Source organism: Micropterus dolomieu, linkage group LG23 (genome assembly GCF_021292245.1).
Source record: "Micropterus dolomieu isolate WLL.071019.BEF.003 ecotype Adirondacks linkage group LG23, ASM2129224v1, whole genome shotgun sequence".
Taxonomy (NCBI): domain Eukaryota; kingdom Metazoa; phylum Chordata; class Actinopteri; order Centrarchiformes; family Centrarchidae; genus Micropterus; species Micropterus dolomieu.
In genome coordinates this window covers 33,104,089-33,129,328 of record NC_060172.1, presented here as the reverse complement: position 1 = coordinate 33,129,328, position 25,240 = coordinate 33,104,089, and the positions used below count along the sequence as shown (strand labels likewise).

Sequence of the window (25,240 nt, the reverse complement as noted above, 5' to 3'; positions counted from 1 at the left end):
GCGAGGGCTGTCCTCGAGCTGAGCTGTCTGACGGTATAAACAGGCCTTCCTCCTCTTGAGAGCAATACGGATCAAGTGGGCTTAGTGGGCATGACCTGTGAGGGCCCAGACAGGGCCACAACTTGCAACACAACACAATTGTCTTAAGGATCGCTGCCCTATTGAACATGAGAAAACTAGCAAACATCACATTGCTCACAGGCCCGAAACAGGACCTAGATGCACTCCGCTGAGGATACCCAGCAGACTAACGCTTTATGAATAATTCTGAATATCCTCTCTCTTTTTCCCGCCTGATTTAAGAAAGTGAGGCCCTCAAAAACAAATTAGATATCGCACAATCTGATTGCTAAGAAAAGGAATCCTGCAAAGTAAGGCCTATTAGTCTTACAAGACTGTCAAAAAAAAAAAAACCTCCAAAATTATGTATCGGTTTCTTTGGCACCATGCAGGGTGGAATTAGATGCAAAGGCGAAGGAAATGACAAGACATTTGCTCGTGGTTTAATTTTCTCAATTGCTTTATGGCCATACATAAATGCTTAAATTAGTTTGTAACATATGCTCTCCTCGCTCTGTTTACTTCCTTCATTTAGTGTGACTGAATCACTTTATTAGTGATTATCCCCCCAAAAGCTGCAGGAATGCACAGCATCACACCTCATCATGTAATTTACCCATATAGTAGGAATGGGAATATGCAAATAGTGTCGGAGTATTTTGCTGCACCAAATATGCCCCTGGGCTGCTTGTCCAATGACACAAATCATCAATTAAGATCTCAGCAGGGTTTGGGGATAAACTAAATTGGCATTTTCCCTATCTGACAAAACGTAGAGCCATGTGGGGTGCATCACAACAAAGAACAACCATCACTGAGGGTGATTGGTAGTGATGGGTTTCGACTCATGTGCTTTAGTGTGTGTGTGTATTCCCAGCTGAATCAGCCACTTTGAGACACTGACAAAGGTACACAAGCATTTAAATCGTGTCAAAGGTAACAGTCCTTCTTTTGGTCTTTCAGCAGTGACTCACAGCAACAGCAGTGTCTTTCAAAGCATTTACTTTCACAGGGGGTGAGACGTTGGCTCCTCATGGGGTTTTATGCTCGGCACTCTGCACCTGCCGAATGTGTTTGACGGAAGGAGCAAAAGTGGTCTAAATCGCCATTGTGATTTCTCAGGGAAGCAGATGATTAGTAAACAAATGGTTCAGGCATGTTTAATTAAGCTAATGTTTCCCCCAATGCTCAGACTGCAGTCTACGCTGTGAGGGGCCTTTACTTTGCAATATACAGTTGTCAGATGACAACAAAGAAACTATTAACAGTTAAGTAACACTGGAGTTCCATTTCCTGAACATTACATTTGGCAAAGTGTGATTTTTTTATTTTCAAATTTAAATGTGTTTGCCAAAGCTGTGTATGTACTGTTCCATCTGTCTGAGTTTTCAATCAAAGCGACTGCGACTGTACAGACTTGGCTTGACTCACAAAAGTACCAAAACACAGCAACCGACTTGCGAATCGGTGCCTTTTTAACTGCACGATCATTAAAATCAAATACAACAGGGCCCCAGCGATCAAGACAAGCTTTCTGAGAGACACAGGCTCCGTCAAATCACATTCGCATTCCACGCCAGTCACACATCTCCTATGACTGAAATAGGCATTCAAGCAATTGTGGAATAAACTAGTCATCTGAAATAGAAAGTGGTGAGTGGCACACAAAGGGGGCCAGTGTTCCGTCCTGAGAGGTTTTGCAGGGCAGGGAAGGCTGAGGGTAAACATTAGACCTCACTGAGATGCAGATAGTTTGAGCGTTAGAAACACTTCAATCAAAGATAAATTCACCAAAGAGTATGAGACTTCCTGTTTGACCGTTAAAAATACAGACACATGAGGAAAATAACCGTGTTTTGCTTTACATTTTTCTGGAATAAATGCAAGACATTGCTTTGTATAAAAACAAAAAAAAAAACTTTAAAAACCTGCTGTTTAGAAACTGCAAACAAGAAAATGAATACAGACCCCTGTCACAAGATACATGTTAAAGGAATAATTTCACAGCAAAACCTGAGGAATTTAAATTTTCAATAAAAAAGGTATATTTCTAACTACAAGTCGGTTTGACATTAGTATGCTGTGGTTACATGTTTATTTTGTCACAAACAAAACAGCACACACACGGAGTACACACACAGGCACGCACAGACACACAACTGTCTATAATAAAATTTATTATGATAAAAAAAAAATGCTGAATTAACTTGGATCAAATCTGAGTGTAAGTTATTTTACACAGAAATTTTTTTTCCCCCACAAACACGCCAACTTTGCCAGTCAAAACAAAGGCCTTTTAACAAGAATAAAACACACCCGTAACTTCAACATTTGGGGGGGGGGGGGAATATTATTTAGCACGGAAGATTCACACCATCAGTTTACCAACAGGCCTAATCAGAACGCGATGTGGCAATAACAAAGCCGTGTAAATAAAATGCCCGCTTCCTGCAGCTATGCGCTCAGTCTGTCCGATCCAGTCTCTATACTATCTTTATTATTCTCTAAATTCCAACCTTTTGCACAAAAGCATCCGCCGCAAAATACAATTCATCCTACACACTGGCAAACATTACCGAGACATTTTTTTTAATCCAAACGCCGCATCAAGCAAAGGAAAAAAAAAAAAAAAAAATCCACTGGTCTTTCAGTCCAGCACAAAAATGCATCTCCTCTCCTGTCCCTCTCTCTTTTTTCTCCCCCACCTCCAATCTCCCCCTCCCTCACTCTCTCTCTCCCTCCCTCACTCACTCTCTCCCTCTCTTTCCCTCCCTCTCTTCCTCTCTCTCTCCCTCTCTCTCTCCCTCTGGCCTGGCTGGCTGTCTGACTGTATGAATAATGTCCTGCCTTTTGTAATGAAGGGGGGGTAAAGGGGAAAAAAGGACGCTGAAGTGGTAAAGCCCTGCTCCCATGCACTGACATTGAAAATGAATGACAGCTTACCTGCATGCCAATCTTCATCAGACTGACACTGGGCTGACAGCACAGCCTATACTCCTCCACACAGCCGGTGACGTCAGCCGTGGCAGGCCCCTCCCACCTCCAGCTCCATCTCCGCTCCCCGTTTTCCCAATACCAGGCTGCTGGTGCCTTCCAGTGTCCATGGGAAATACGGCAATCGCGTGTGGGGCTTCACCAGAACGGTAACCAGCAGACACTTCGATCTGGGAAAAAAAAGAGTTTTATGGGAATACTTCAAAGCAATGACCTGGAGGTGATGAAGCACCAAAATTATTATTTTTTTTTTTGTTATTTTCCCTGTAGGCTCCTACTTTGGTTGTTCCTAACGGATTTAAATATAGCCTAGGGGATTTATGGTCAATCAGCAGAACTTTCAATGAACAAGAAATGTCTCCATTGTGGTCTATTTTGAACATATATAAACAAAGACTAATATGACAATACAGTTGAAAAGTGGATTACCATATCATCTTATTTAATCATTCAGTTTGCTTCCTAATTTCCTTCCTGAGGCAACGGCATCTCTGAAGGGAAAAGAGTGTGTGAGAGTGTCTACAACCTTCACTTAGGCCTACTTTAGTCTTAAGTCTTACTTAAGTTTCAGGTTTTATCTGGATCCCATTATCTCCTTGTTATTTGGCAACATTCCAATTAGGCCCAGCCTATATGATCATGCGAGCAAATGGCCCCTGAATCATTCTGGTCTAAACTTCTGAATTATGATCACCAGAGAAACTACTGATGTATGAAATTCATGCATGGGCTTAAACTCCATTTCAACATTTGTTTATTTATTTAGTCATCTAATGTGGGATAGCCTATAGGCCTCTGCTCAATATAGTGATTTTCCCACCTATTCAGGTTTACCAGTGACTGAGCCTATAGCTCAAGCAGAAACAAGACTCCAGGCATGAGTAGCCTACCAGTCAGGCCCATAAGAATCAGAGAAAAATGCTGGTGGGCCTGTTGCTTGCTCTCACCAATAGGCTACTCTCAAAAAGAGTCTATGAGAAAACCAAACTTAACTCACAGTTTGGTAGTGTGTTTTAACTTACTATTTTGCTGTATGGTTCTCTTTTTACTCAGCAGTCTATTGATTGCTCTAAATTATTTTAAATAGGCTGCAGTCCTCCGTCTGCCTTTTTAAGTATCCAAACAATTAACACACGCTGGAGCCATGGATCTTACGAGGGTCACTTAAAAGCAACATGTCTTCTTCTTCCAGTAAGCAGAGGCACCGCCACTTGGAGTGGGACCTGACCGCATGCACGCCTACATGTCTTTGAACAGCGGATCTGGCCAGCCCCCTGTCGGCCCACATAAACAATTACATGCTTCAAAAAGACAGGTGGGATGACGGGAACCAGAACCACTGCTGCAATTAAGAGCCCCAGTAGTCAGATTAGTATTGAGACCTAAAATGTGCTTCTTTTTCGTCTGGATTATTCCCGGCTAAAACACACATTGAAGAACAGAACTTTGCAGAACCCATAGTGACTAGGCTACAGCCTACCACAGCCTGTCGTCCAGTTTAAGAGATTGAAGATCGGATGGGGATTCCTCTAGGCTACCCCCATATTAGGCCTACTTCCTTGGAGTCATCAGTTAATAACGGTGGTTAATACAATATGACGCGCAAACCACCCGTGTGACCAAATCGACCCACGCGCACAGTGAGGTTCAAACTGAGGACGTTGCAGTGAATTACGCATATCCAATAATCCATCCATTAACAACAGTAGTGGTAGGCTACCGATCCAGATTGTGAGCCTGTGTGTATCTTAGCAGACAGTATCTTAGAGAGAGTGTGTGTTTGTGTGTGTGTGTGTGTGTGCGCGCGCCCTTTGTGCGCGGTTTATTTGTAGGCTATATTATTTTATTTATTGAGGGTGGTGATGGCGCAGTGGATAAAACGCCTTGCTAAATGCCTTTGGCGTGAGAGACCCAGCTTCAATCCCCCATTGAGACCCATCCACCATTGTGTCCCTGGGCAAGACACTTAACCCCTCGTTGCTCCAGAGGCGTGCGACCTCTGACATACATAGCAATTGTAAGTCGCTTTGGATAAAAGCGTCAGCTAAATGAATAAATGTAAATGTAATTTTACTTGGTTGGTCATTCATTTTGAGATAGCCTATAACTGGTCGAACAGCCCTAGGTTTTATACTGATAAATAAAATAGGACAGAAAAGAATAGGACCCGCTCCTTGAGATAATCGAGTTTCGCCTCAAGACTATAAGAAATGTATCATGCTGTTTTAAGTAAAGCTACAGAACGTGAAAGAACCTATTGGTGTCGTGTGTATGTAAAAGAAAAAAAGAGTCAGACAAGCTAACTTCAGAGCCCTTTAAGAGAGCCTGCCAGTTACGTTGTTGGTGTTTTCAGTAACGACGCATATGATTGGCCCGTGTTGTGTTCGTTTATCAAATCAAACTCCACTGTGCTGTTACCAGGAAGCGGGAGACGCCGACCGCTTAAGCTATCCCTTGAAGTCATTACTGCTTTAGAATTGACTGCAAAGATTAATTTTTACGGGAGAAAAGTACGTGTCGAACATCACAAGTTACATTTTTCACTAGTTTAGCATGCAGCTGTCGTTCTCAGAATAGCAGAGAGCTATCTTAGCAGTCACAGCTAACTTACCCTCACGACGCCGGACGGTACCTCTAACTACAGCATTGCTTAAACAGTAATGTCACGAACGTCGGTGGTAAAATCCTCCTTCTCCCACTTCACGGGTTAACTGACCTACTACCGTGTAACGTTGCTTAACAACAATGGCCAGTAACGTTGCCGTGCTGGAAGTCGGTACGGGCGTTTTCGTCATTGTTGTGGTTTGGATTGCAGCTCTTGTGTTTGGGATGCTGCTGCTGAGAGCATCTGGATCAGCAAAGTGAGTGTGAACAGAGACAGTGACATCTAGGCCCCGGTTAGAAAAGATTTGCACATTAACTGATGAAGAATAGCCCAGCTATATATCACATCAGTTTCAGCCAATCCCATACTCCTTTGGAATTTCCGCCACTTTATTGTGGGTTTGCTTGTCTGCCAAATCACACACATCCTGGAACATAAATAACTTCTATAGTTTAATTAGTAAGTTTTGTTTCGCAAAGTCGGCATATGTTTGACTTATCAGGGAGCTCTTTATCCCAGTTTATCTGCGGTGTGCAGAGGAGGAACACATGTAACGCTGGAAATATCAGGAACAATTAGAAGAAAGATTTAGGTGTCAGGCCAGATTCACACCTTAAGGTGTTTTAGTAGGTAATAATCAATAGCTGACGGAAAAATGTGTTAAACTGACATTTTTTTCTTTGGCCTTGTTTTCACACAGAAAGGTTGCAACTCTCGTGTTTTTTGCCACCTAAATATTTTGGTGTCTGCTCCGAGAGATCAGCAGAAATAACTTCCTGACTTACACGTTGTGGAACAATTTATTATACCCACAGGCTGCTACACTAATTGAATACTGGGACCGTGCACCTTCCAGTCACTGCTGATTGAAACTTGTTCTGAATTACATCAGACCTTACTGATGTTGGTAAACCACAACACTGTGCACTTGTTTAAGGGACAATTACAGTAAAGTTTAAATGGCGTGAAACATGGTTCTATTTACTTAAATGGAAAGAAAAACACAATAAAGAATGCCATTGTTTTTGATTGGTATTTTATAATGACATTATCCTCAGATAACACTGCGTTTACAGCAAGTCTTAGGAAATCAGCAGTGGGAGTCCTCATGTTATCCTCGTTCTTTTAACTGTGTGTCTCTGTGTTTTGTGTCTTGCCAGGTTAGGAGTTATCCCTGTTTTCCTACTGGCTCTCACCATCACTTTGGCGCTGGTGTTTTTCCCTCGCAGCCCAGAGACAACTCCCCCTTTCAAAGAGATAGAGGTGATCTCTATGCATTGATCTCACACACCTTTACACGTTCTTAAAAGCTCAGATACTCACGCCCTGTGTCAGTTTAAATACATCAGTCAGATATTGACAGCTAAATAAACTTATATTCATAGCTCATGTCCTAGAGTATGAATGTGTATGTTGTACTATGTTAAAATGCAAATACGACAGAGAAATCTTTTAGAAATGTGAACATTCTGAATTGACGTGACACTAGCCGAGTCCAACTAATTGTCCCGAGTCAGTATTATATCAGACCATTATTGCAGTAAAAAACACAGACTTGAGTTATTATGTGTCTGTTATTGTGGCTTATGCATGATGACGGCATGCTGTACTTGAGTTAGAAATGAAAGCAGGCCTGGGATGTTTTCAGTTTTGCAGTGCGGCCATTTGGCTTTCATTACCACCAAATGTTTTGGGTTCTGAGACCACTGAGTGAAAATGAGGATTCAGAGCTCACAAACAAACAGCTTACTTTAGCTAAATGGTCATTTCGTGCTCACTTCTGTGCTCCCAAAAGTTACGTTTAATCACATATAGCATCAGTTTTCTTCATGCATTATGAACAATTTAGGATCAGTAAAGGAAATGAGACTACTTTTATTTCATCAATCACAACAGTATGTTTTGTAACATCTCAAAGGGTAATTCTTATTTTGCGTGTGTGTGTGTGTGTGCTTGTATGGGCCAAGAGCCAAAAGAAACAGCTCAGATTATGTGTGGTTGTAACTAAGAGCAGAATTATTGCCTTTATTTATGCCGATTAAGGATACAGCCTTTCTTTAGGTTCGATGAAGGTGAATATAAACAACCTAAGCCAAATAAAACCTTAACTCTGATATAAGCCAGTATCTCCAGTACTGTATACCGGTAAATAGCATGCGTCACTGTGTGTGCACACTTCTGTGTGTGTGTTTGTCGTAAAGACCTGGTCTGCTTTATCTTAGTCCAACAGCAACACAGAACAAACACTCCCCCATGTTGCCTCCGGGTCGTGCCAATAAGCCGGCCAGATCTGCCAAGCAAGCTGCCACCCCATAGAAATAGCAGAGCAGAGCCCCGTCCTGGCTAGCGCACATTTTATAGCCTTTGTGCAAAGGCAGATACTAGACCAGCAACAGAGGGAGGCAGCAAATTACGACTTCCTGGATTTATGTACAAGGCTTACAAGTCAAATCAACTCATGGCTACTTCAGAAATGTATTTCAATGTGTAAAATCGGTCGCAAACAAAATCAGGTGTAATAACACAAGGCCAAAGCAAAGCAAAAAGTCATCATTACCCATTGTTTTGCTTTTAACCATTACTAATTATCATTTGGCCTGTTATTTCTTTAAATTGGGAGGCTATATAATAAAAGATTTAATTTAAAGAAGAGTTACATGATTGTAGAATGGAACAATTTTACTGCAGTTTATTTTATTTATTTATTCCATGGATAGAATATATTCAGCTTTGCCTTATTTAGAGGTTTAACTTCTCAAATCTGGAAAACAGAGAATGTGAAGGTTTCTCTGTAACTCATTTTTGATATTTTAAACAGAAATAAATCAATGCAAAATAGTCAGTTTTCATACAGTACTAGAAAAACTGAAATCCTCATCTAAATGATGCATGTGATGGTGAAAAACTCCTTCACTCAGTTTTGTGTTCGTATCTTTCTTTGGTTAGACTCATTTTCAATGAACACAAAAAAAAAACTGAAATCTTACTTGCAAGCAGAGACATAATTTATATGACTGAGTGTGTATGTGTGCAGACTGTGTAGATGTCTAACCTTTTGCTGTTAAACAAAAGTAAAATATCATAGTGCCAATTAGGCCAGTCCCAGACTAGTGGTGGGGGTGGTTTATAAAAGACCCCCCCTTTCCACACACACACACATTCACCCGCCTGTCTGCTCCCACCCGTGCGCTCAGTGGCACATTAATAAAACATGGCCCACACTTTGGGTTCCTGCTTGCTGTGTAATTGGCAAATTAAAAAGTGAGATGTGTTAAATGCATCCATAAGAGATGGTATACATCATCCCCAACTCTCCAAGACACCAGCGGGTTTATACACACACACACACACACACACACCTACTCTCATTCCACAACAGTCTCTGTGAAATCTCTCTTCAGTCAGCAGTAGGGCTGATGCTGGTATTATTTGGCTTAAGGGCGTTTTCTCAGTTTGTATTCGCGTATTCATGGGTGGCTCATGATCTAAATATTAACACAGATCCAGAAGTGAAGAGTTGATTAAATCAATCAATGGCAACTTTATGAACTTCTCCAAACTTAAGCAACACGACCAATCTAGAGGATCTGTTTTTCCCTACTCCTTGTTTGCTTTAGATCTGTTAATCGACATATTACTCAGGTGAGCTGCAGTGTTGTGTGGCACAACAAACATGCAGTGTTTTCAAATACCCTGCAGCACAAGTTATTCCCTCATCATACAGGTCTCATTTCTATACGAATCAATAACCACTGCTTGGCTATATGTCCAGCCTGTTTTTCTGTCTCTGGGAAGTGGCTGGGATTATTTTTCTGTGTGTAAGATAACAAGAGGTCGAAACTACACATTACTGTGCTGTATTATAATCTATTGCCCTCCAAAACCCAAGAGTAGTTTTTTTCCTATTGTTCTTAGTTATGACTACATTTTATTGGTTGGTGATTTTGAAGGATAACTTCAGTATTTTTCATCCTGGATCTTATTTTTCTTATGTTTTTGTGTCTGTGTGACTAATGGAGACAAAATTTTTTGAAATTGGTCCAGTGTTGAGCGAACTGGAAACAGGGAATAATCCTTGTGGGTAATTGCCCCTTGTCAAAGTACGTCCATTAAAGTGCTTGTTTTTGCCACTGACAGGCTGAGATTGTTATTACAAGTGTCTGACAACATTTCTAAAGAGCAAGATCCTTATTGTTTCACCGCTATACTGTGTTTAATAAGGTTAAAAACACCAAAGTCACACAATAACACAAACTAACCCATCGAGGCAGCAGTAGACCAGAGTGGTAAAATCACTATTGTTGTCAAGGGAGTCTGGTGGCTTTGACAGGAGTGATGTAGTGATTGTTTCTGGTAACGGAAGTGATCTTACTCTTTAAAAAAGGCATATCTCTGTAGGCACCCTTTCATAATGTTGTCTGACAATCTGAGCCTGTCAGTGGTTAAAACAAGCACTTTAGTGGACGTACTTCCACGGGACGCAATTGCCCCTTCACTAAGCCACGCCCTGAGTACGCAGCTGGCCAATCACTGCGCTGTATTTTTCCAAGATCTGGTCAAACGCTCTTCCTGGGGTACTTGTAATAATTACAGTCGCAACCCAGAGAGGTTGAAAGGAGAAGTACGATTTATTCTCTTTCCAAAACCTGAAACAAATCCAGAAAAATGTAGACTGTGGGTTGTTCCTAATGTAATGTTAGTTAGCTAACGCTAGATAACTTATTGCTGAAGGTCATGTTATATTGCCCTGCTATTCTGCTTTTTAATGATTGTAATAATGAACAGAGGCCTACCCAGCTGTACAGAAACAGTGTTGATCCTTAATATCGTTGTACCTCTTTCTCAATAGTCAGGTAATATGGCGGTTCACTTTTACTCAGTGATCAGTAGGCTTTAGCTTCTATCATTATTTTTTTCACGTCAGTCTGACAGCCTGAATTGACAACCTTCAAATGCACAATGCAACTGCAAAGCTGTGTGTTTCTTTCTGAGATCGCTTTTTCCAAAAATTAGACAGTATTTCTCCGGGGAGTGCAGTAATAGACAGCGGCAGCGCCGTGATAAATGTCCGACAGGTCTGACAGTTTGTCGGACTTAGCAACAGTAACTAAGGGGGGCGTGGCAGCACGCTCACTCAATACTGAACCACTTTCAAATGTTGTCCCCATTAGTCACACAGACACAAAACATGGGAAAAATACAGAGGTTACCCTTTGATATTCAGGTAGACCATTCTGATAAACTAGATGTGAATCTTTCCGTCTAAAACAGCTTGTATGATGTCCTGCACATGGGTTTGGACATTCTTCTTGAGGGATTTTATTTCAGATCAATAATTGGTTTTATTTGATTTAAACTGCATTTCTGCTATTCCCAGTGGACACACATGTTTGAAATAGCAGTTTGGCTTCAGATTTTGCTGCTGCTACCTCATGGTCGTATTATCTTAGCTGAATTCACAGTTAAATAGTGTAAAGCATAACTCATGAGTTCTCTTTAATGCCATCAACAGTGTTGTAAACTCTGCCCCTGTTACTGTTTGTGCCACCTCTGTAGAGGACGGTGAGAAGTTCTTAAAGTATTTTGTTGAAAAACATAGACAGTATGGTATCAATGTCATTACTGATAGAAAACATTAAAGCATCAATCACTCCTGCTGGCTTACTTCTACCTTCACTTGAGTCCTTGCCCTCACCACACTGGTAAATGACTTTACCACTATTACCATTAGGGATTTGGTCGACAGTGTGTCCAGTACTAATCTCAAAGAAGATTTTGGAGCCACCGCCCCTTGGCTCCTTAGCATTGTGAACAAGTCTCTTGTATCTGGCCAGGTCCCGGACTATTTTAAACAGACCTCTATCCAGACTCTCCTTTAGAAACCTGGTTTGGATCCAACTCACCCCCATAACTACCGTCCCATATCCAAATGATCTTTTAGTTTAAAAAATAGTTGACTAATTCCAGTCTGTCTTTAGAAAGAACCACAGTATGGAGACAGCCATACTCATGAAACACATGACAACCTAGTGAGGGCGGGCTCTGGTAATCTCATTGTTCTCATTGTTCTGGACCTGAGTGCAGCCTTTGACAGAGTTGATCATACAGTTCTACTCAACAGACTCAGGAACTGGGTTGGCCTTAGTGAAACTGCTCTTACCTGGTTTTTAACTTAATTCTCAAACAGTATTTAAAGTCAGTTGTCTGTTGACAACTTCTTCTTCTTCCACTGCTCCCATGCAAAGTGGGCCCCTGCAGGGCTCAGTCCTTGGCCCTATTTGGTTCAGTTTGTATCTGTTACCCCTTAGTCATGTTATTTGCTATTTCACCCCTGTGCCCTACCAGTGTTACACCGACAACTCCCAGTTGTAGCCCTGAAATTCTGACAATCTGGATTCTCTGCACAGCTTTTTTGCTGCCATCAAGGACTCGATGGCTTCCAACGTCCTGCAACTGAACACAGATAAGACTGTAATAGTGGTTATTGGTCCTTCTCTGAAGTTCTAAAATTATAATTTTGTAACAACAGGGACGACGAGAAATGCGGGTAATTTATGTTTAGCTGATCAGTTAAATAAGGTCAGTATCAGCAAAGATGCAGAGCTATAGTACATTGAATCTTTATATCACTGCTTATTGTATATGTTAATTTCCCACAATTGTAAACCAGTAGTAGATAGTAAACTATGATATGAAATGTAAAATGAGTATGAGTGCTTGCTAAAGTGATCAGTAGGGAGTTTATTACTTCATTTTTCTGCCATCTTTCTACCTTTAAGGACCCAAAATGTGCCATCCATAGCATGTTTGAGTTGGCTTTGTTGTCACTTTCACAGCAAATGAAACAGTCGAAACAGCAGGTCGTCCAAATGCAGCACAGAGTTAGGCAACCTATCATTCAGGATTATCTCAAATTAAATCTGACTGTGCACCCTTGTGGCCAAATATGCACTCTTCTCCCAAAGCCCAAAATAATATTGTATTATAAGATTAATTAAAACATTCAAGACAACACATTATTGTAGATCTTCTTTGACTGTACGTGTGTGTGTGTGTTTGTGCGTGTGTGTGTGTGTGTGTGTGTGTGCGCGTGCATGCGCGCACATGTGCACGTGTGTCTGTCTGTCTTTATGTAGAATGCCTGTTCAGGGCCTCACATTATGCCACACTGTCACTCTGCTTCCACACAAAGCCTAAGTGAAAGCCCTCTCCTGACATCTGGTGGCTAATAGAGGAAATACTGAATTTATGAACAGCCATGCCTCCCACATGCATTACATTCGATACCATCACTGTCAAGTTACTGTCTAGTGTGTAATTATTAACAACACAGATTCACTCTTTCTCTCTACAGATAGTGGACACTTTGTTCATCGGCCGCTACGTCCTGCTGGCAGTGGTGAGCGCAGTCTTTCTGGTGGCGTTCTTTATGCTCCTCCCCTTTCATTTTCTGGAGCCAGTCTATGCCAAGGCCTTAAGAACACACTAGAGCTGCCAAGGTCAGAGCTGGCACCGGCATCATATCGCTGATGCACACAGCTTAAGACAAGCAGAGATGACGAGAGGCCCCACCCCTTCACGTGGAATCAGAATACAGAATGCATCCCAAACAGAAACAGCAGGAGAGCCCGTGTTTTCTTTATGGCCAACTGTTTGCAGGTTGTTGACTGTTCATGTATAACTAACTGGAATGAGATATCCATCAGTACCCAGGTTGTTTTATTTATAATTTGTATCATTTAATACATGAGATGAATTTCCTTCACAAAACAGATGGTTTCTTATTTGATATGTGTAAAGCACTACAGCAATTCCTAGTCAACCAGCACTGAAACACCCCCTCTATCTTTAATAAAGAAATCTTACATTGCCAAACGGATTTGTTTTATTTGTATTACTCGATCTCCATATACTGTATGTTGATTCATGAAGTACTGTCAAGGTGAGGTAACAAGTTACAGTGTTCGTGACGAGTACAGGACACACTAATAAACACTTAATATTGTGGTTTTCTAATGCTAATTTGAATAATTCCAATAAAATATAATGAGAATTGGAGTCATGGATCCTGCTGTCATAGCTACTGCTTGACAGCAGGAGTGTCAGCAACATCACACATGAAAAAAAAATGGCATCCTATAACACACACACACCAAAGCTGTTGATGTACAGTGTTTGTATCACTGAACATGCGAAGTGACAGCTGGATTTTCTGGTTCCACAGATTGTTCTGTACCGAAATACTAAAAACTGACTAAAGAACACACATTTTGCAGTTGGTGCTGGGTTTAACTGATGTTTTAGAGGCACTTCCATTTAATTCAGTTGGAGTTCTTATTGGTTTTGGTCAAACAACCAGCCAAAACTACAGTGTATAGTTTGTCTGACATTGTCGTGCGGTTTCATTCTCACTAATGCCAACAAATGGGAATTTAAAAAAGTACCACAGAGGTTGTTTTTATTTTTACTTATACCTTAACTTGCTCATCTTGGTCTTCTGTATTTTAGCTTTAAATAATAGCCCATATGGCTCTAACTCGTGTCAGGTGCCAGAAAAGCATTCTAATTCCACACATTCATTTTAATATCAATGTCATATGAATATTGAATATTGAATGGACAAGTAAAACAAAAATGAACTACTGATTAAACTACGAGAAGGCTCTGCCTGCAACTTCAACTCCAAAAACTATTGACCAGAAGTGAGCAAATCATGATTTATTTTAATCTGTGTGAAACTATCTGAGTGGATAAATAGCACTCTGGGGAAGAGGAAGAAGATGTTTTATTGTGTTTTGTGTTGGCCTATTCAATTAAATATTAAAGCTTGTGTGCTTTGCGGTTGGTCAACATGATTTGTACATTATTCATGTTTTAGGATTGTGATTGGTTCCTTCATCCTGTTGAAATATTTGCGGTTTCCTAACAACACGCATGTACTTTATAATGCAAAGCAAGTCTTTTTAGCGCCACTCTCTGCAACAGTTAATCCTGTGTGTGCAACTATCTACATCAGTGTGGTTCATTACCGTCCCCTTGGTGAGGGGGGTGGTGTTTGGATGTTAATGCTCAATTTCTGGTGACAATCCAGTTTTACTGCATGGATTAGCCTTCAGTCCTCCAAACTTCACACACACACTTTTGTTTCATGTTCATGAAAAATAGTGGTGTCCATTTGAATATCCGATAACACTGCCAAAGGAAACCACTTCCTACAGTATGCAGGGAAATGTCTCTGTAAAGTCTGCATCTGTTAAATCTTGAGCACTCTTAGGAGAAATGTCTTTATCGACTTTTTAAAAATCTTGGTGTTTCGTTTGCATTCCTGTGAGGTTTACAAATGGATATCCTGGCACCTTTGCAGGTACATATTGCTGTTTGTATCTGGGGGTTGGAGCGGTAGCATGTTTTAAAGGAATAGTCCCACATTTTAGGAAATAGCTTCTTTGCTTTCCATGGTTAGATGAGAAGATTGATACCAGTCTCATTTACATGCGTGTAAAGTATAAAGCTACCACCAGCAGAAGAGCTGAACGATTATTTTGACTGATATTGCAATTGGGACACAATTTGCGATATTAGAGGGTATAATCATTTTTAAATAATTATTTTGCATATATCATCTTTATTGAAAAACCTATTTAAATGATTCTGGTGTGATTTTTGAAAGGATCTGTTTTCTGTCTGTAGAATATGATATGTGTAGGACATCTCTGCAGCGCACCAATATTTAATTTAAAATGGTATTTTGACACTCATTCAGCCTTTAACAAATATCGGACCTCCTGTGATTTGAAAATTGCAGTAGTCCATTATGTGATTTCAAAAAGATTTCAATTAACTGGTTACGGCCCAAACCACTAACCGGCAGACGTAGCATAAACACTGGAAACAGGGAAACAGCTAGCCTGGCTCTGTCCAGACTAGGGCTGGACAATAAAACAATGACAATAATTATTGCAATATATTTTTTTTCAATAACAATATAACAAATTTTCAATAAATATTCAATAAATGTTTGACTTTATTCACTTGAATCATACGAATACGAATTAGGACTTAATTTTTTATTAAGATGTTTATTTTGTTGAGGAAAAAGGACTGGAAAAAAAGCTTTTACTTAATTTTACTCATGCATGTTTGTTTTGAAATATTTAATCATAATTGTTTTGAATGTTCTACCTCAGATTTGAGAAGGGATCCACTGTTTGGCCTCAAGTGTTGACAAAAATCAGCCTTTAAGCTCAAAAGAAATAACAATTCGATACCTATCGTGATAAGTGTGGATAGCGAAAGATTTACTGTGATAACATTTTTGGCCATATCGTCCAGCCCTAGTCCAAATGTTATAAAATCCACCCAACAGTACCTCTAAAACTTACCAATCAACATGTTTTATCTTGTTTGTTTAGTCCATACAAAAACAAATTGTAAAAATGACATTCTGCCATTTTACAGGGGTTTAGAGGAGCTGGCAGTGAGCCGGCTGCTGGCTGTAGCTTTGTCTTTACTGTGCAGACATGAGAGTTGTAGCAATCTTACCATAAAAAAAAAAAGAGTATTTCCCAAAATGTCAAACTATTCCTTTAAGCTCTTGAAAAAACAAGTTGGTAGCTGGTTGTACTGATAGGAAGGTAAATCATTAGTTTATGTGTGTGCAGTCAGAAGTGTAAGTGAGGATTGGGCAGGTACCTACTTCTACGTACTTCTATGTTCATAGAACATCTCCATTTCCTTCACAAAACAGATGTTGTACACTATGTAACTAGCAGTTGCAGATTTATCTGTGACTGTGATCCGTGTATGATTGTGTTTTGCTATTCTACATTTTGGTTACACATTTTGCCAACCACTGAATCACATGTGTTGTCAGTGCTTTGACAAACAGTGCTGCATTCACATGGTTATGATGCTAATTCCATGGGGTATAAATAAGCAGATGATTCCATAAAGAGTAATGAGCTTTTGCCGTCTAGAGGCTCAATTATAAACACTTGCTTCCCCCCCCCCTCCATTTTAAAAGTGTGAAGCCCGAGGAGACATGGAGTGGAATTCCAACCAGGATGATGAAAAAGAATCTAATGAATCAAAACCAATCCTATTAGTTCCGGCCCACATCGCCATACTGTGGCCCTTTTTCTGCACAATCCACAGCGTGATTTCACACAAGTTGGGAACTGGGGGATTTCAGCAGAGTGGGATGGGAGAGCTAAAACCTTTCAACCTGGAGGGACTTGTTGCCTGTAATTGACCGCATGATTACACAAAAAACATGATCTTAGCCCCCGCAGAAAGTGACACTGAGATACAAGCCGATTAAAGTGCTCTAAAAACTGAAGTCTGGCAAAGAGATTCCCTTTAACTTCAACAGAAACTTTTTGGTTCAACCACTTTGACTTATTGACAAAATGGCCTTTTTGAGAACATTCAGATGCAGTTTATGTTTCAAGGTCACAATGCAAAAGATGTTTACACCAATTTCTCGCTGTCTTGAAGTATGCAAACTCAAGGTCTTTGCAGTCCCTTAAGAGTGGGTCTAGAAGATCTGACAGTATTCCTTGGCTTACTCTCTCTAACTCACACAATCTCTCACTCTCTAACTCACCTTTTTAATCTTTCTCTCTCCCTCTATCCTGTCCTCATTTTAATATTTTCGACTAAACTCCGTCTCTGGGGAGTGGGAAAATGAGCAGAACAAAGCATGTGGGGGTTTGAGGATCATTTGGAACTGGGAGACAGAGTCTTTGTGGCCCAGCCAGCTGGACATATAAAGAGATGGGGGCGGGCGAGGTAGAGAAAGGGGGAGCAATGCAAGGGCAAAGAGGTGTGAGCAGAAAGCTCAGGGTGCTTGTTTTGAAACTGCGGAGGGGAAGGGGTGTGCTCCTCTCTGGTAGATCCTGCATTCAGATGCACTCAAGCAGAACTTCTGGCTTGCCGTTCACATCCTCAGCCATCTTGCCCTCTGTTTGTGATATGGATACCGTCACCGCCCCACCCAGTTCTCACAACACTGACAATCCATTAAGGATTTCTAGCAAAGTTGGTGCACTTATCCCAAAAGAATGTGATTCAGTTCATGTTAAATCAAGCAGATGGCAATGTTTGCCGTCCTTTCAAAACATTTGGTAAATTAAACTTGATGAGGGCTCCATGGGGTAAAACCAAAAATGAATGAGTTCATTTTAAATCCGTATATAGGCTTGGATTAAATAAGGGTTTATTTGCCAACAAGTGGATGTTTGGCAAAACTGAAGACATCAGAGTTCACTGGCTGGTCTTTCATTAAGCTGTGAAAGAGCTGGAGATTGAACATGAACATGAACCGTCGCCCCAGCAACAAACTATGCAGTTTTGGGGCCAAGAGAAGTTTTTTCTCAGCACTGCCTGGTCGTGCTCTATTATGCACTTTTGTATGTAGCCAAGGGATGCTATCATTGCAACACTAACTGGGGGGGTGCAAAATCCTCAAACTGAGACCCTGGTGTTGCTTTGGCCTTTTACCTCTCTCTCAGGAGGGAATTACGCTAAAGCTCTGCCTCTCGGGGGGACGATGAAGGCCCAGATTAGAGGTCAGGTCGCTCACCAATAGCCCTCTGCAGCATGGACATGATACCCCATCGAGGGCCGAAGCTTGGCCCTATGGGGGGTTCCACTTTGACAGCGTTGAAGACTTTATTGAATATTTGCCAGGCTTAGAAAGGCAATGGCTACGCTGATCAAAGACAATGTTCACAATAGTTTAACATGGGTGGCCCCAGTGCTCCACAGAGCATGCACAGTTGTTGCATTGGCTCCACATGGCCTGTGTTTTAATATTTTAGCTTTTAAATTCACCTACCTTGAGGTACAGTTTGGCACAAAAGAGCGACGGCAAATATTAGATGGAAATGTAAATAGCTTTGAGGATGCTGGTACTTCATCATTGTCACCACCAACATCACTGAAGAATAGGTTCACAACTTTTCAAGTCTGTCTTACAACAACAGTCAGGTGCACATATGCATATCAACACTTGCTATAATCATTCCTCCTGTTCATACTGGAAATTAAGAGGCTGCATTCTACGTAAAAGTTAATGTCTATTTATTACTAAATTCCCTCTTAATGTTTTCCTGTTTGCTTGTTGAGCTGCAGTGACACAGTGACTTTGCAGATTTGATTTGTCTGACTCAGACTGCAGAAGCATATTCACTTGAGATACACTTTGAAATGTATTTTAGCACATAATAAAGACTGTGGATGTGGCTCCCCATCACTTACAAGCTTAAATTTAAACTTTAATTCAATTCAATTTTATTTATACAACGCCAAATCACAACAACAGTTATCTCACAGTGCTTTTCATAAAAGAGCAGGTTTAGACCATACTCTGTGATGATATTTACAGAAACCCAACAATTCCCACGAAGAGCAAGCAATAGGCGACAGAGGCAAGGAAAAACTTCCTTTCAAGTGTTCCTTTCCTTTCTTTAAGTTGACGTGGCAAACCTGTTAGCAAGCAAACAGTTATTTAGACATCCAGCAGTTACAGAGCAGCCTAATTCTTCATTCGTTTTTTTGGCCACCTGATGAATTTAAGTCCAATTATTCACTCTGTGTTAGCTCTGTTTTCGGTCTCCAGCAACTGGCTCTGTAGCCACGAAATGTTCACCAGCTCACCTCTAACTGTGTCTGACTGCTGTTTGCTGCCGAGCTGGTCGTGTACAGTGTTCTTTTTTTTTTTTTTTTGCTTTGCTGCTGAGAAAGATGCTATGAAAGCAGTGACAGTGAACCAAAACAGTAAAGTTGTGGGCCCGACAGCAAAACAATGAGCAATGAAACCCATAATGAAGCTCTGTAAAGCAGAGGGCCGCTTCAGATTCAGGGGATAATTCTCTGTAGGTTCATCACTACGAGTGACCCCTTTCACATTGATACATTGTGGCATAATTATTGATTATAGACATAAAATATTAATAAATAGACTTGAAATGTGAACCTTTAAAGTCTAAGCCATCACCTGTTTCACATGACCCAACCAGTCCATTGTTGATTCTTAACATCCTGTATCATAGCTTCATGTTGCAGATTCCAGGAGGGCATGCACCTTTCTCACAGAAGACATTTTGACTTGTCAAGCACAGGTGTAATTATCACTGGTAATTCTTACATTGAATTTAGGTGTGCCAGGTCCTGTAGTAGGTAGTAGGTCCTGCACAGGTGTTAATAATAAAATGAGTGATGGCTTGATTCCATTTAGCTGCATCAGTTTCATGGTCGTGGTGTTGTTCATGGTGGCTCACTGTCACACTGTCATGGTTTCCTGCGACACGTGACCAGAACAGAGACATTTGTCATTAGTAACACCTGAGCTTTTCTGACTCCGACAACTTAAAATGTGGACTGTGCTAAAGGCCTGTTGTGTGTGCTGTCTCACTGACATGGCTTTCTAATGCACCTACACAGAGCACAACCATCATTATTGTTATTAGTTGTTCCTGTGCTTTCCCTGCTATTATGAGTGAAATTGCCTGCTGTGTAAAAGGTCTGTTGCAGACAGACTGCAGTGAGCAATGAATAAACAGCACTTCACAGCATCAGTACCTAGAGGTATTTCATTGTCATGGTAAAAATAAATAAAGAATTCTATCTCTCTTTAAACAATGCATTTTTATTAGGCAACACATCATTTTAATGGATGCTGTAGCCTATGTTAATAATTTGTCAAGCAGTTCAAGTACAATTTCAGGCAATAGCAATTAGGTGTAACAGCTAGTTTTTATCAGCATATTTTCAATATGTTTATTTATGTTATTTCATGTAAGATACATTTAAGTTTTACAACTTTTCTAGTAGGATGGACTTCATTAAGTTTGGAGTTACAGCAGCTTATGTTAATTGAGCAAACACTAACTCATACACAGTATGCAGCTGTGTTGCACACTATGACACAAGAGATGATCACTGATTGACTGGTCCTCCACATGAGTGGTCTGCTTCTTTCATGGTTGCATGAAAGTACTGTTAACAAATTTGTTTTGGTCAAACACTGTTTGATTTCACAGGGTACTTCACAGGTCTCATTTAACTGAAGTGGATTATATTATTTATGTGTGTTAATCATCTAATTCATTAGAGTTTGTTAAGTTTATTCATTTCAGCTCTATCCACTGTTCAAACAGCCTTCCATCAAACATGACACAGTTTCTGTGGTTTGCAAATACTGGAAGGAAGGTCAATCATAATCTTGTTTTTTGGTGTCAGTTGCTATGAGGTGCCATCTCTTTTGTCTGTAATTGATGCGACAGAAAAAAAATTGCAAAAGCCTCAAACCATATACAGTACTTTGTCTGAAACTCCAATTGTTTTTGTTTACAGGCAGATAAAAGGCAGACCAAATCAAAAGTGTAATCTTTGTACACTCCGGGAGTCCACTCAAAGCAGACAAAGTGACTGTGTTTGAAAATTAAAGCAGAACATTCTGACAAGGTTGACTAGATACTTTTGTTAGCCTCTTACGGGCGAGCCAAGATGATGTATGTGACTCATACTGTGCAGACAGGCAGCTACAAATTTGCTTGGCTAGTTGACTGGTGGGAGGTTGCTTGGTGAGTGGGGGTGGGCTTCAGTTGTCACATTAAAGCAACGCCGTGAAAGAGAGAAAAGCCTTTGTACTCATTTTTTCTTTTTTGAAGTTGTTGTTTGTCAAAAGAAACAAATTTCTTCTGGTCCAATAATTTACATGAGCATGTGAACTCAAAATGAAAATTGTACTTTGGAGCATTAATAAATGTTCTTCTCTCTGACAAACTGAAAATACCCCAGACTAACTTTACATTTTTTCTTTTGCACCATTTTTTTTAGATATAATTTGCTCATTTTAGGTGAAATAGCTTTCAGACTGATCAAAGCAGAAATTTAATTATTCATATAAAAACTGTTCTCCTGCATTTGATCAGTCACATGGTAGGCTTTTGATTAATGGAACTGATCTGACTTGGGAAAACAGGCCTCTCTGTGTTACCTCCCCCTTTATTTCAACCACTTCTTGCCTCCCTCCTCCCCTAGACTCGGCCTTGTTTTCTGCCCCCCTTATCCCATGCAGAATGAATGGCACAGATGTTGTTGGACAAGACAGTACCCCTTGGTCCCCTTCCCCTCACTACTCGCTCAGCATGAGGTCCGAAACTTGTTTTTTGATCATTGTTCCCCCCCCAACTTCTCCCTCCTCGGGGGAAAAAAGGGACCCAAAGAAGAGGGAGATGGGGAGACCAAGAGCAGCCTAATTACGCAGGGAGGGAAGAGGAGCACACCACCATGTTTAAGGAATATGAAGAAAACATACTGTTTAACTATCTCCAAGTAACAAGTGGTTCGTAGAACAGGTCACATGTTGTATGTTAGTGGAGCACCACAGTAGGGAGTTCAGAATTTGCTGAGGGTATGGATGATACAGTGGAGCTGCAGTAGAGGTTCGGGTCTTGCATCCAGGAAGTGTTGACTGAATATGCGGGTCGGTGCGTGGCTTCTCTGGGTGTCCTGGTTCTACACCTGGGCAGAGTACTCACAGAGGTGCAAGTGCCATGACATCTGTCCAACAGAGCCAGGATTGGACAAGAGGTCAAAGAGCCGGGTCAAGGAGCATGCTCGTCACGGTGTCGGACACCAGCACACGCCTCACAGGAACAGGCCACACCGCAGAAAAGGTGAGCCCTTAAACCACACAACTTTGCAGTCTGGAGGCACGCACCACTGAAGTGCTGCAACCTGCTGCAGATGAACTGTTGTATTGTCGTGCAAGGTCTGTGCATTTAGATGTAAAAATGCAATACTATGTAGCTAGCTATGATCAGCTGCCAAACTGAGTAATTTGATTATTTTAAAATATAAATAAATCTAAAATAAATCAAATAGGGTTTTAACTCTTCTGTTTTGTTGGCATTAACTTTAGTTCCTCCTTATTTGGTGCCCCACAGCTGTATATGTAATAATAATAATAGTTATTGCAAACTTAACATTTTTTTCCTTTAAAATATTTTTTCAGGTTATATATATTAAATGGGCAAAGCATGATCAACTATATATTCCGTTTGGTCGTCAAAACGGTTCTTGGTGTGAATGCTGGTTCACATATGTTATCTTACATAGTGGCTTTAAGATGTGTGGGGGTTAGACCCCAGAGAGGTCAAACTCCCGGTTAAACAAACTTAGAGATTTGGAAGCTGTAGTGCTGTCTAAAACGTACTGCCAATCTTTATCACAGATATAGAACATACTAATGGAAATCCATTGTATGTAATGTTTTATAGCTGGGGTCCCTAAGACCTCCAACAGAACTAATGGAATGTCGTCTGTAGTCGATTTCTGAAGCATCAGTTTTAAATCATGATTACGTAATTTGCAAATAATTAGAAAAAGTTATGAAACATGTTTTTTGAGTTGTTATTGTTATTATCAAGTTCCAAACACTACGTTGGGGTTACACTGTATTTGAGGAAAAAGTATTTTAAGTTGTGTTAAAGATTTCACAGTTAAATGTTTAAATGTTATTTTGGTGCCATGGGGAAACCATCTGCTTAAAGCTGCACTGTGAGAATCATAATCATGCTCTGAGTGTGTGTAAAATGGGAAAAAGTGTTAATACAACACTGTTCTGCTCACTTCTAAAGGTTTAATTGCAAAAGACAATGTAATGTGCAACTGTGTAAAACAGTTAGGGTTAGTACTATATACATGATAATATTTTATTCAACAAATTGGTAAGGATTATGAAAAGTGATGAAATGCATTTATTGTGTCTGAAAGAAAACCCTATTGTATGCATTTGGCTTCATCCTCACTTCAATTGGGTCGAGTCACAAGAAATACAGGCGCAGTGTGTAACAATCCAGAATACAATTTTTGTTGAAACTAGCTTAAAGCGGTCATTCATGTTGACAGTGATTGTTAATTCCTTTACAAAACACACTTGAATTACACTCAGAAATCACTCTGAAGTCACTTTTTATCACATTCCTCACTATAGCTGACACATTCTTTCTTTTTCTTATTCCGTCCCGCCCTCATTTGCCCATTCCAATACTTCTCCTGACCTTTGGTCTACAGCCTGAAAGAGGATCCTTCTCTGGGCACATCTCAGCCCACCACCATTCCCATGGGCTGTGTTTAGCCGGGACTCATCCTTCATCCTCTCTAAACCTTTTGTTGCAGACTGAAAGCTGGCCGATGCCGGGGCCATCAAGCCCAAGTTGTTGGATCAATATAAACATCCATCACTTAGCCTGGGGCCTTTCTGAGCCTTACAATGAACAGCCCACTAAACAATACTTTATTTATGTGAGCCATTGGAAGGAATGAACTAGTGGTAGTTCACTTATTTCTGGGTCACCCTTGCCGTACCGCTATGGAACTTGAAAGTAACTCAGCATGTGTGTTGAGTGTTTTTATCCATCCCAAAGTTACATTCGAGCTAAATTGCATTACTTTTTATACTGTATACCTTAACATTATAGTAAGTAGAGGTGAACATTGTCGCCTCAGATATCAGATATCAGCGGAACTGTAACTTTAGAAAGCCACCAATTACATTTTGGAAAGAGAAAGTAAAATGTCATTGTGAAGAGTTTGTACTTACTTTTCCGCAAGATCTTGTAAGAGATTTGCGATCAGTTTACATTTCTTGCAACTTTAAGTAGCACCTTCATTTGATTTGTACATTGCATTGTGGGACAAAAGTGTCCATCAACTGCACAATACTGACTTTTTTGAGTGTACTCCTTTTTCCAGTGTGAACACACTACATACTTACAACTACAATCCTTTTATAAATTAGTCTGTATTATGGAATTGGGACACAAAGCCAATATTTTTATCTCTAATTCAGTGATTTCAGATTTTTGTGATGAGCCAAGTGAAGAAAAAAATGTTTTATGTATCATTCAGCTAATGTGAAGTATTCAAAACCACTAGAGACCAACCCTCAATACAAACAGCTTTCTTACAGTTAAATACTTTGTGGACGGTATGAATGACAGATACATAATTTCCTTCTATTGTTTAGAAGCATGGGAGACTCTGAACTTCCTGCCTCCTAGCAGTGTTGACAGAGCTGCTGCCACAAACGGTGAAAAACAAACTAAAAAACAGCCAGGGGCTAATGTTTAGACAGCAAAAACGAGCACATCCACTACAGCCATGTGTATCTAACTTGATAACTTGAAAAAATATGCAATACTGTGCCACACTGACTCCTCAGTGAGATTCTGCTAATTCACCCAGCAGAGTTTGATGGTACATTTGATAAGCAAGTGATAAGGAGATTACCATGGTCACCAGGAAATCTAAAATGATAATGTCAGTGATTTTTGGCAACATAACAAAACATTTTTCAAGTGAGGCAAAGATGACTGGGATCGTCACTGATTAAAGTAATTTTGTGTTGTACTATTTGGCCTTGGGCTCCTCTAAAAATAGCTTATTTTAACACAGATTATATAAATATAGCCTACAAAAATTAAGTTAAACAAAGTTGCCAGTATGGCAAAAGCTCAAAGCCTTCCCTGCTTTCCCTGCAGTCCCTCACAGGCAGGACCCTCCCCGCTA

At 40.4% G+C, this 25,240-nt stretch overlaps 2 protein-coding genes across 2 annotated transcripts in view; one reads left to right on the top strand and one right to left on the bottom strand.

The window, feature by feature from the left end:
- pknox2 (pbx/knotted 1 homeobox 2) overlaps nucleotides 1–3,224 on the bottom strand; it is a 97,250-nt gene extending 94,026 nt beyond the window's left edge. Inside the window, exon 1 of the mRNA XM_046039232.1 lies at nucleotides 3,004–3,224. The gene's annotated coding sequence lies outside the window, so the exon portion shown is untranslated. The remainder of the gene's footprint in view (nucleotides 1–3,003) is intronic.
- Nucleotides 3,225–5,465: 2,241 nt separating this feature from the next.
- On the top strand, nucleotides 5,466–13,534 carry tmem218 (transmembrane protein 218). The gene is made up of 3 exons (XM_046040160.1): nucleotides 5,466–5,915; nucleotides 6,820–6,922; nucleotides 13,014–13,534. Exons 1-3 carry the CDS (start codon nucleotides 5,800–5,802, stop codon nucleotides 13,146–13,148), a joined length of 354 nt encoding a protein of 117 aa, XP_045896116.1. The 5' UTR covers nucleotides 5,466–5,799; the 3' UTR covers nucleotides 13,149–13,534.
- Nucleotides 13,535–25,240: the final 11,706 nt, after the last annotated feature.

What these genes read in the sequence shown, in the direction of transcription:
- tmem218 (XM_046040160.1), top strand. Translation starts at nt 5,800, where the DNA reads ATGGCCAGTAACGTTGCCGTGCTGGAAGTCGGTACGGGCGTTTTCGTC. An exon ending in AGAGCATCTGGATCAGCAAA is followed by an intron (nt 5,916 to 6,819) that starts GTGAGTGTGAAC and finishes GTGTCTTGCCAG; the next exon opens with GTTAGGAGTTATCCCTGTTT. An exon ending in CCCCTTTCAAAGAGATAGAG is followed by an intron (nt 6,923 to 13,013) that starts GTGATCTCTATG and finishes TTCTCTCTACAG; the next exon opens with ATAGTGGACACTTTGTTCAT.